Genomic DNA, 12,335 nt, shown 5'->3' on the forward strand with positions numbered 1-12,335 from the left:
CCGAATCTTGCACATTCTAGGTAAGCACTGTACCCTCTGAGCTACATTCCCAGCCCTGGTTCTTGATCTTCTGAAGGCATTTGTTTTTCTTTCATAAAAATAAACAAACAAACAAAACATTATGATAGATGCAGTTATTTGCTGTGTTTTAGTTGATTACAGTGATCATTGTTAAAACTCAGATTGTCTTATTTTGGCTAGTGGGAATCTATCTACTCAGGAAGTATTTTTTTGTTGTTGTTGTCCTGGAACTTGCTCTGTAGACCCTGTTGGCCTCCAACCAGAGATTTGTCAGTTTCTCTCTCCCAAGTGCTGGGACTAAAAGTGTATACCACCACTGCTGGATATATATATATATATATATATATATATATTTTTTTTTTTTTTGAGTTTGACTATGTAGTACTGGAATTCACTATATAGGCCAGGCTAACTTCAAACTCACAGAGATACACCTGCCTCTGCCTTTGTTTCCTGGCTTCTGGGATTAAAGGTGTGTGCTACCATCATAGGCAAGATTTGTTTGATTTTTATTTGTGTGTGTATATATATGTATATGTATGTATGTGTGTATATGTATGTACGTAGAATTGTGGGTGTCAGAGGAGACCAGAAAAGGATATTGTATCTCCTTAAGCTGGAGTTACAGGCAGCTGTGTGCTGTGAGATGAGGTTTCTTGGATCTAAATTTGGGTCCTTTGGAAAAGCAACAAATACTCTTAGCCACTGAGTTAGTTCTGTAGGCCAAAAGTTGAGTTCCTTGGAGGTGAAGTTACAGGCAGCTGCAAGCTGCCTAACAAAGGTCCTCTGGAAGAGCAAGGGCTTTTGTCTGGTGAGCCATGTCTCTAGCCCCAGCAATGTAGTTCTTAAGTGAGCACATTGAGGAATGGGCCAACCCCTACATTGAATATCTGAATAAAATCAGCAAGGTTCCTTCTACTTTGGAGTTCTCCATTTCATATGTTCTGATTCTTTATTTTTGTATTACAATTCTAAAAGCTATCACCATTTGTGACGGTTAATATTATCAACTCAACAGGAACTAGAATTCTTAGGAGACAAGCTTGTGGGTGTAGTGTGAGGAATTAACGCTATTGATGACTTTTGCTATGGTTGGTACATTCCCATGGGCTGGGATTCTGGCCTAAGTAACCTGAGAGCACCAGTAAGCAGAGCAGGAGCTAGTGTGGCTCAGTTTCCTGTCCTCAAGCTTCTGCTGCCCCGTCACTGGTTTGTACTGTTGAACTGTGATCCGAAGTAAGCTTTACATTTCATTTGTCAGCTCTTTTCTCATAGTAACAACACAAGGAACTAATGTCATTTGTCATCTAATTTTTAAGACTTGGATTTCTCTCCGCGACCCCCTAGTGTGTGTGTATATGTAGATTGAACTGTTTTGGGTTTTTTGTTTTGTTTTGTTTTTTTGTTTTTGTTTGTTTGTTTATTTTTCGAGACAGGGTTTTTCTGTATAGCCCTGGCTGTCCTAGAACTATTAAGCAAGCACTTTTCCATGGTCTATACCTCCATCAACAAAGAAAAATCTTTTAAATAAAGTTTAAGTCACAAATGTACTCAGTTCTCAGGTGTCATTGACAAACTTTGCACCTCTTTAGTTGCCACTCTTCATGAGGAAATATGCCAGCATAAAGTAAATCACTACAGGTACTTACCTATTGTCCTGATTCCGAGGAGGCTGAAGCAGGATTCCAGCATAAGGCTAGCATGGGATATATAGTGAGTGTCTGTCTCTAAGAAAAATGATTTAAGGTTGAACATAGTGGACATAGTTGTTTTCATTATAATGCTTAATAATTACCGCATCAGAGGTCTCTTTGTAGATTACTTTTGTTTGTTTTCTTTGTGGCTTTTTATGCAGCCTTTTCTTTTTGTTGTTGGTTTGGTTTTTTTTTGTTGTTGTTGTTGTTGTTTGTTTTAGATATTTATCTTCAGTCCAGGCTGGTTCTGGAGCTTATTATGTAGCTGTCTCTCACTTGAGTGTTTGATTTTTTTTCGTTTGTTTGCTTAGTTTTTGTCAACTGACAAAAGTTAGATACCTGAGAAGAGGGAACTGTAGTTGAGAAAATGCCTTCTTTAAATTGGCTTGTCTGCAGGCCTGTGGGAGCATTTTCTTAATTAATGATTGATGGGCCCTCCCACATCAGGGGAGTGGTCCTGGAGTGCCTAAGGTTGAGCAAGCAAGCCCTAAAGAGCAAGCTCTCCTCTTAGCTTGGCTTCAGTTCCTGCTCTGACTTTCTGCAATGATGGACAGTGTGGGGAGCTATAAGATGAAATAAATCCTTTCCTCCGCCAGTTGCTTTTGGTCATGGTGTTTTATAACAGTAATAGAAACCTTTGCTAAGCCCAGGGAGACCCCAGACTTGTGGTGATCCTCCTGCCTCAGTCCTCTAAGTGCTGGGATTACAGCGTTGAGCCTACAGGCTCTTTTGTATTTTACTCTTGTATGCTTTGGTTACCTTGGACAGTTTGCTAGGTGAGGTGAAGCTTTTATTTTATTTATTTATTTATTTATTTATTTATTTATTTATTTTGGTTTTTTGAGACAGGGTTTCTCTCTATAGCCCTGGCTGTCCTGGAACTCACTCTGTAGACCAGGCTGGGCTCGAACTCAGAAATCCACCTGCCTCTGCCTCCCAAGTGCTGGGATTAAAGGCGTGTGCCACCACTGCCCAGCTTAACTTTTTTTTTTTTTAAATGTTAACAATTCCAGGCCCTCAGAGAGGATCTCATTTGCTTCTGCCAAATGCTTGGAAGTACTATTTATTCAGTATATCTTGAGTGATAGACTAGTCTAGAAGAGGGAAGGCAGAGTCTAGGTCAATGGAGAGCCCGTTTCTTCTTGTACACACTACCTGAGAGTTAAGCTTGTCTAAGACACAACTTTAAGTTGGAATGGCTTTTGTATTTTGTATTCATTTTCTCAGCTCTTGAGTTTTGTTAAATGTCTATAGAAGAGAAGTAGTTTTTGACCTTTATCTTAATATCTCTTTATTTTAGACTGGTTCTTTTGTTGCCCAAAGCTGACCTGGACTTTTCTATGTTGCTAATTCTGGACTCTGTTTCTCTTGCCTGTGCCTCCTGAGTGCTGGGATTATAGGCACTTAGCATGCTACACCCCACTTAAGCAGTGCTAAGGACACAACCCAGGGCTTTGTCTGTGCTAGGGAGTGGAGGAAATCCTGAGTGAATGTGTGTTTTAATATGAGCAAGGCCTGTTGAGGATTTGGAGACCAATTGGCCCATGGGAAATAGGCAACGATGTTAACTATGTGGGTCAGGCTGAAGCTTTTCTCAGCAGTCAGGAGTCACAATGTCTGTTCAGGAAAGCTTGGTCAGTTTGTACAATGACTAGCAACTGGGGCTTTCTCCTGTATCCTTAGAGCCCGAGACTGCTTCCCTAGAGCTAAGCCTTCCCTGTGCTGTACCTGATGTGTGCTCCGGGCTCCAGGCTGGAGTGGTTGGTGCTCTAGCCCCAGCAGACTCCAGCTGCCTTGCATGCAGAGCTCTGTGTCTGTCCTTTATATTCTTACCACCACTACCCAGGTTTGCAAGACTCAAACCGCGAAGGTCAAGGCAGAGCTAGCTACACGCCCAGCCCACTGCTTCTCAATGACAGATTTCTCAGCAGATCTACAGGGTCTGGTTTATATACTATCTGGGAACCTGGAACATTTCCTTCTAGTAGCGACAGTCTCACTACCTTCTCCCTCCCTGACATGTGTGGTTGATTTGCTGCTCTTTGTAATTGCCGCTCCTGCTCAGGGATCTCTCCTGCCTTAGCTCTCCCTTCACATGTTCCTGCTAGCTAGGGAGTTAGTTTTAAGTAATCTTCAGATTCTATGATGCTAATGAATATGATTTTTTTTTGCCCCTGGAAAGTTTTATTTACATATCAAAGAAGTCAAGGAATTCTTTTCCCCCAGAATAGTAGTCTTATATTGCAAGTAGACTGACTATAAACATTTTTTTTCCTTTTTTTTTTTATGGATCAAACAAATTCTTGTTCCTGGCTTCTGATATACTTAGAAATAAAGACTGTGTGTAACCAAGTTTTTGTTGTCTCTCCTTGTAGTCCAGTGAACTGGTCAACTGATTAGAAACTATGGATTAGACAAAGTCATTTTAGACTCTTCAATAGAAATTCCTTTATGTTAACAGTTCAGTAGCCCCACAATCTTTTCAAAATATCTTGGACTAGGCATGTTGGCACATACCTGTAAATTATAGCACCTAGAGGCAGAGGCAGGTGATCTCTGAGTTCAAGGCCAGCCTGGTCTACATAGTAAATTCCAGACAGCTGGAGCAACATGCAGAGACCATGATTCTTGTATATGTGTATGTATATATACATACTCTTTTAAACAGCTATTTCTCTCATTCTTTATATGAATGTTGTATTCCAGAGAACAGTATAAGATAGGATTTGTTTAAATAAATTTTGTACAGGCATGCTATCTAGGAAGTAAATATTATATAAGGGTAATCTGATTTTTCCTGTAGGAATAGTGGAAGTGGATTTTGTTTGTTTGTTTGTTTTTGAGACAAGATTTCCTGGCTGTCCTAGAGCTTGCTCTGTAGATCAGGCTGGCCTCAAAACTCACAGAGATCCACCTGCCTTTGCTTCCCAAGTGCTGAGATCAAACGTGTGCACCACCACTGTCCAGCTGATTAGTATATGTATATATGTATATATTTGGGCAAATTATTAAGAGACATTTTAAATACAGATTTTGTTTGTTTTGACCAGGCAGGCCTTGAACTCAGATCCACCTGCTTCTGCTTCCTAAATGCTGGGATTAAATGCCCATTGTAAGTAGAGATTGTAAGCATGAGGATTAAGAAGGAAAGAGACACTCAGCAAGAAAGTAAACCATGCCTGAGAAACGTGGGTGTGGGTTTGTCTCTCTCAGTGAGTGTAACCCTACATCCAATTTTCTTTGTGTCTAAGAATGACTTTGCTCCTCCTGCGCTTCCTCCTGAGGCCTTGGAGTATAGGCGAGCACCACCACACTAGTTTTATGCATACTAGAGAATGAACCCAGCACCATCCATATGATTGACAAGCATTCTGCCAGCTGAGCTACAGCCCCGGACCTCTTGTAACTTCTGTTGCATTTTTTCTTTTTTTCATCTAGGGAACTCAAGTATTTTTATTGCCGATCTCTACTTCAGATTCTACAAAAGAACCGCTGTCTCCAGTAGCTTCTAAAGCCCAGGATTCTAGCCTGTTATCAAACAGACTCATGATTGAAAAACAGGTAAACTCAAGATATTTTAGGTCACTATTTTTCAAAGTATGTTCAAAAGACTGCTAGGTATGCAAATATAAAAATTATGACTTTAAAAAGATTGTTTTGTGGGATTGGGGAGATGGCTTAATGGTTAAGAGTATACTGCTTTTCTAAAGAGCCTGAGTTCAATTCCCAGCACCTACATTATGCGCCTCCCAATCACTTATAACTCCAGCTTTAGGGAATACAACACTCTCTTCTGGCCTCTGCAGGCACCTACACTCACTTGAACATACTGTTCTCCCCCTGCCCCCACTCCAGCCTATCCCCAAATACATACACAAGAACTTGTAATTAAAAATCATTTTTAAAAAGATTGGTTAAATAACTGAAAAATTCCAGAATAAGGACTGTCATACTTTTATTGTTTCAGATTCTGTGTGTGTGGAGGGGAGGTATGCATATGGTTCCTACAGAGGCTGGAGGCATCAAATCCCCTCTGAAGCTGGAGTTCCAGGCAGTTGTGAGCTGACATGGGTCCTGGACACAGAACTGGGGTCCATTTTAAGAGCAGAGGAGTAATGTGCTCTTAACACTGAGCCATCTCTTCAGGTCTCTGTTTTCAGTATCTGTAAACAACAATTGTTGTATTTCTCTTAAGACACAAGATAAAGCCTGGAGGATGGCTCAGTGAGCAAGGTTGGGTAAGCACGAGACCTGCATTTAATTAAGTCCCCAGAACCTTGCAGTGTGGTCATGGTCATTTCTGTAGTACCATCATGGATGGTAGGTGGGTGGATGAGTTATAGATACAGGTTTGCCAGAGTTTGCTAGCCACCAGTCTAGTTCAAGGTTTAGTGAGAGACACTATAGTAGAAAGTAACAGACCAAGACATTTCATGCTGACCCCACCCCCAATGGCCTTCACATATGTACACATTCATGTTATACAATATAAAAGAGGCATCAGATAACAGCATGTGAAATGTGTGACCATAAACAAAGTCTTTTGTTTTTTAATAATTTTAATGGACAGAAACCCTTTGAGATATTCATATAATGATTTTGGCTTTTAGGACATCAGTGATAATTTTAGTCCTTTATTCATCAAAATAGTTAAGCTGTATGATCAGAAACCTTAGGGATAAGTGAGAGAAAAGTTTTGTGTAAGAAAATAGAAGAGGGAAGTATAAATAATCATAAAGAAAGATGTTTTTTGGCTGTGAGTCATGCTAGGAAACCATCAGGATAACTTTTTCCATTTCTTTAGTTTTAAAAAATATGTTTGTTTCAACATATATTTATGTGCAGGAGCCTGTAAAGGTAAGGCTAGAAGAGGCATTGCATCTCTTGGAACCCAAGCTACAGATGTTTGTGAGCTGCCATGTGGGTGTTGGGAACTGAACCTGCTCCTCTGCAGGAGCAGTAAATATTTTAACCCTAAGCAATCTCTCCAGGCTCTCTCACCCTTGTCCCCTCCTTTTTTTTTTTTGATTTATTTATTTATTAATTATACATAAGTACATTGTAGTTGTCTTCAGACACCCCAGAAGAGGGCATCAGATCTCATTGCAGATGGTTGTGAGCCATCATGTAGTTGCTGGGATTTGAACTCACAACCTTTGGAAGAGCATTCAGCACTTTTAACTGCTGAGCCATCTCTCTAGCCCCCCTTACCCCCTTTTTGAGATAGGATCTGACTGTATATTCCATGCTGGCTTTCAACTCAATGAGGTCTGCCTGCTTCTTGCCTCCTGAGTGCTTGTATCAAAAGTGTATGCTACCATGCACAGCAGTTGCTGAGTTTTGTTTTGTTTTTTTTTTTTAAATTATATCAGCCCTCACCCAGGTTCCCTCATACCAGTTAATCTTAAAATGCCTTTGGTAACATAATGACTGGGTACTCCTGAACTGCCCCTGCAACCCTAGACATAATCAGATAGAATGGCCATTGGCTACTCCATCTGAAAACTCACATGGCTGGTTGGCTTTTCTCCTGTTGCTCCTCCTCCTTCCTCTTTTTTTTCCCGATTCTCTCAATTCTCTCTGCATTCTCCTGCAAAACTCTTTAAGTGTCCCACCCCATCCTCAGATTTTGGTTGTTGGTATCGTTATTGGTCGATCAAGAACCAATTGGAGAACAGGACCTTCGCATCAGAATCTTCCCCCTTCATAGGTGTTTGTAGTCTGTTTATTTACTGGAGAAAATTTGTTTATTTTTTTTTAAGACAGGGTTTCTTTGTGTGGCCTGAATTATACTGGAACTTGCTCTGTACATCAGTAAGGCTTTGAATTAACAGAGATCTACTTTCCTGTGCCCTCCTAATGCTGAAATTAAAGGCATGTGCCACTATGCCCAGCTAAAAAAGATGAAATTCTTAAAATTTTCAACATGACCAAAAATGAAACAGCTTAAAAACCTTTAAAGGTGGAGCTGGAGAGATGGCTCAGCACTTACAAGTGCTTGCTGCACTTTGGTTCAGTTCCCAGTGCCCGTATCAGGTGGCACATCACTGTCTGTCACTTCAGTTCCAGGAAATCCAGTGCTATCTTGGCTTCTCACACATGTGCTTTACATAAAACTTATTCAAACACACATATACACAAAGTAAAAATAATAATCAGGCCTTTAAAAAAACATTAAAAATGTATGGAGTAAAACCAGGCTTTAAAATAGTTATTATCACCCATATGCTGGCTTACAACTGTCTGTAACTCTAGTTCTAGGGGATTTGACACTCTCTTCTGATCTCAGGCACCAGGCAGCAGGTACAGACATACATGTAGGCAAAACACTCATAGACATATGAAAAAGATGCCTTTATATTAAAATAGTAAAACTCTATATTGGCACAGAATAGCTCTTGGGTACTGTCAGGAGCCAACAAGTAGAAGCTAAAAACTGGCAGGTGATCTTCCTGAGATGGGTCTACCATGGATTAAAGTCTACAATATGCAAGGCCCAGGAGAAATTCATTTTAGGAAAAATTCCTGCTACTTATATGCTTTTCCTGTTATTATAAATAACAATCCCTAGGTATTAGCCTACCCTTTTGAGCATATCTCTGCAGAACAATGAAGATATACTGCCTTGTAGTGATGTTATATAGACAAATAGATGCTATCTTTTTTTTTTTTTTTTTGGTATTTTTGAGACATGGTTTCTCTGTGTAGCCCTGGCTGTCTTGGAACTCACTCTGTAGACCAGGCTGGCCTCAAACTCAGAAATCTGCTTGCTTCTGCTTCCCAGTGCTGGGATTAAAGGCGTGTGCTACCACTGCCCGGTGATATCTTAATCTTTAATGATGATCCTTTAAGAATTCCTAAAATTATAATAATTATTAAGCTCTTTTATAATAACACTGCTATTAAATCCTTTCTGATAGTCAAAACTGCAATGAGAACTCTGATAGTCTTTAGTATCATGAGTTAATTGCTTCTGAGATAGCAAGCAGGCATCTACTACTCAGATTCCAATAGGTTGTAAAACCATTAACCAAAGGTCATAAAAAGGGAACTAATGATTTACTGTAGGTGCTAAGACAGAAGATAAAATATTGACTGAGTTTATCTATACAAAAATTCACTAATACCTTGGTAACAAAAGTTATGTTTTTTTTAATTTTCCATGAACCTACAGAGCTGGTAACAGGTGATGTATGTTTAGCCAGATAATTACTCCTAATGGATATGCATGTAAACATTCTCTGTTGTAAACTTATTTGATTTCTAATTTGAATTTATGTGTAAACTTGTGGTGAACTTTTTACCATGTGATCATGTATTCTGAAAGATGTATAAGTACTGAGGACAAAGAGAGGAGACAGAATTTAAACACAGGAACTTAGAAATAAAGGCAGTGGGAGTAAGGGCATTGTTATACCAGATTGGGAGGAGAGAGCAAGATTAGAAGGAGAATGCAGAGGGGAATAACTTAGAAAATATAAGGCAACTTAAAAAATTAAGAGAGTGATAATGCAGAATGCAGAGAGGGAGAGGAAAAAGGAAGCAGCTGCAGAGAGAGCAGAAGGAACAGGCAGGCTTTTCCTTTCCGTGGGACAGAACAGGTCCTTTCTTAATAGCAAGACAGGCTTAGTCTTACTAAAGGGTACAAAGATTTCTTCTTACAGACTTGGGTTTAATTCATTTAGCAAAAAAAGGGTAGAAGCTTTTTATTTCTCAGTGCAATAAAGATAGGAGCACACATCCAGAATGAGTGAATTTTTTCTGCACGGGTGCTTAGTCTTTTGCTCCATATACATATGTAAGTGTGGATGTGTGTGTGTATAAGTATGTAATTATGAGATAGTGTAAAAGCTGGGCCCAACTGGTTGGAATGGAGATTTATGAATGTGTATGCATGAATCTCTATATGAATTTATGTGAGTTTAATCCATATTTGCTTGTATAAAAGTTTTTCCTTGTGTGAATGTGATTCTCTTCTCCTGGTTCAATACAAGTTTATTGCTCCAAACTTCCCCCTAGAGTGACAAGCTAGAGGCATCCGGACAAGAGGGAGAAGGCTCTAGCAGTAAAGTGACTTAGACTTAGATAGGTAAATGTTTTATTATTATATAGCAACTGTAAATATCTCCTAAGATCAAGTCTAACCCCCCCACACAATATTCGCCCCCCTCCACTGCCTCAAGAACCAAGGACAAGAAAGAGTGACAGCTGGGGCTGGCCTCCCGCAGGATACCTGGCTAGTTGGCAAAAAGCAAGCAATTAAGATCTTCAGTTCCATTCTCTTGTTTGCTTCTTGTTTCTGGGATTTCCTATTCATTTACTCTTGTTGAGTGACTAAACCAGATGCTGATAGAGATGGTAAGCCAGCATTTGCTCTGCCCTGCCCTGCTCAGCCTCAGGAGTGGACAGATTCTCAACTGATGCCTCAGCTTCTTTTATCTCTCTGCCATCTTGTGGTTCAGAGTTCTTTGGATATCCCCATGGATAATTGATGATGCTGGGTGTGATACCTATGTTGGGTGACTGTTGACATTGGTTCTCATCTCTTTGATTTTCCTTGCTTTTGTTGCCTTCTTCTCCATGCTGTCTTTGGTTAAGAGAGCCTTGTAGAATCATGATCTATAACACCATGAATAGTCTGACTTACTGGGTCTGCCTTGCTCTCCTGCACCCTGAGTATCAGCAACCTTCCCCACCTCCCTCCCCAGGAGGATTTGAAATACTATAGTTGACACCCATAGGATCTTCTTGTGTGGTAAAGTGGGAAACTTTACCTGGGGTGGGGCCAGAGGTGTTGACTCTCTGATCCTTCCTTCCTTCCCCCAGTCTCAATGTTTTGGTAATTGCATGGAGAACCCCTGTGAGGTGGATATCATCATCTATAATGGTACTTCCTGTCTTGAACTGGAGCTCCACAAGGCCTATAACGTTTGCTTCTTCCCCACCCTTTTCTTTAACAATATCACACTTGAGTCTACTTCCAAAAGGTTCTTTTTGGACTTTTTCTTTATGTGAATCTGTTGGGTGCATACATCATCTTTGTTGTCATTTCTGTTGATAAAACCATATCCATTTCTTATAGTGAACTGATTTAGGATCCTAGTGCCCCTCTTGCCCCCTGCTGCTGTATGCATAGCTACCTATGGAGCCTAGCTTGGTGTCTGGGGGTGTAGACGAAGGGGTGGCTGCTGAATTTCTGTCTTGCTGTCCATTTTTGAGTTGATGGTGATTGGGGTAGGCTATGGCAGCTGTGGTTTCTCTGTGGGGTCGGGGGTGGTGGTCAGGAGATTGGAGGCTAGGCATGACTGCTTAGACATCTCCCTGGCTTATGGTTATAGATGAAAATGGTTGGTCAGTTAATACAGGAAACTTGTTGGACATCGCAGGTCTTGAGAGCATTGAGTGACTGCACAGTGTGTTCACAAATGCCGTCTTTGCCTGTTCCTGGACTTTAAGGATGGCACCTTCAGAAGCAAGTGAAGAGACTTCTGAGATAGCCCAAGCTTGTCTGAACCCACAACAAGCAAGATGATTTCCAGGACCTATCCATGAAGTTTCTAACCATCAAAATCCAGTAAAGTATAGAATATTAAGATATAGGTTTTGAGCTGGGCAGTGGTTGGTTACACATGTCTTTAGTCCCAGCACTTGGGAGGCAGAGACAGGCGGATTTGTGAGTTCGAGGCCAGCCTGGACAACAGAGTAAGTTCCAGGACAGCCAGGGCTATACAGAGAAACCCTGTCTCAACCCCCCTGACCCCTGCAAAAGACATATGTTTTGAAATGTAAACAAATAAAATGATTAATTAAAAAAAGATACAGACTTATAAGCACCAATGGTGGCTCCTTCCACCTGTGCTTGTTTAGCAAGAACTGGAGGTACGGGGCTCAGCTGAGCTCCTCCTGTCAGTGCATTAAAGGATGACTCTGGTATTAAATTGTGGTGAAAAAATGAACATAAAAAGTTAATGTTTCTCCATGTTGGTGGAAATGGGAGGAGAGAATGAGCCCTTGGCCTGTCGCTGTGACCCAGGGGACAGCTCATGCTCTATTTTGACCTTGAGTGGCCTTGGGAAGGTCTGACTCTTCATTTTTTTCTCTTTTAGTGTTTGCCTACAGATTTCATTCTCTATCTACTTGGCCATCTTGACTTTTCTCATTTACTTTTCCTTGAGCTTCATTCCCCACTTTGTCACTTCCTCCATGTGTGTCTTTGACTTCTCTCTCTTTTAATGTTTGTTTGTATAGTGCTTGTTTGAACAGTTCAGGATCACTCTCTACGTCTGTAGGCTTTCCTTCCTTTAATCCCTTGTCCCTTAACAATGTGGTTTTTTCTGCCTGAGTTACATCCAGGGCCCTCTTCTGTCCTTCATATAAGAGCAACTTGTAAGCTTTGTTCACAGCTTCAAAAGCCTTTTGTGCTTGATTTTTGTCGGGACACATCAATATTACACAGCTGCTGAAACCTCTCCTTTATTTCTTTATCTGTCACTTCAGGAGTAGCTGAACAATCTCAAATGGGTTCACATTAAAGAGGAACCTGGACAGATCAATCTTGCAATCTGATTTTTGGATGTAGAACTTAAATCTCTCTTCTGCTTATTTAACCTCATTGTTGAA

General features: G+C 40.5%; 1 protein-coding gene and 1 pseudogene across 3 annotated transcripts in view; one reads left to right on the forward strand and one right to left on the reverse strand.

The window, feature by feature from the left end:
- The window catches only part of Cep70 (centrosomal protein 70), a 60,196-nt gene that overhangs the window by 6,103 nt on the left and 41,758 nt on the right, over positions 1-12,335 (forward strand). For all 3 annotated transcript variants that reach the window (XR_004111331.1, XM_031343464.1, XM_031343465.1), the window contains one exon: positions 5,154-5,276. Coding sequence is in view for 2 of the 3 variants with exons in the window: in XM_031343464.1 (XP_031199324.1) it covers positions 5,154-5,276 (123 nt within the window). In the remaining variant the exon portion in view is untranslated. The remainder of the gene's footprint in view (positions 1-5,153; positions 5,277-12,335) is intronic.
- Positions 11,681-12,328, reverse strand: LOC116072538 (annotated as a pseudogene).

The sequence above is a fragment of the Mastomys coucha genome, unplaced genomic scaffold (assembly GCF_008632895.1).
Source record: "Mastomys coucha isolate ucsf_1 unplaced genomic scaffold, UCSF_Mcou_1 pScaffold23, whole genome shotgun sequence".
Lineage (NCBI taxonomy): Eukaryota > Metazoa > Chordata > Mammalia > Rodentia > Muridae > Mastomys > Mastomys coucha.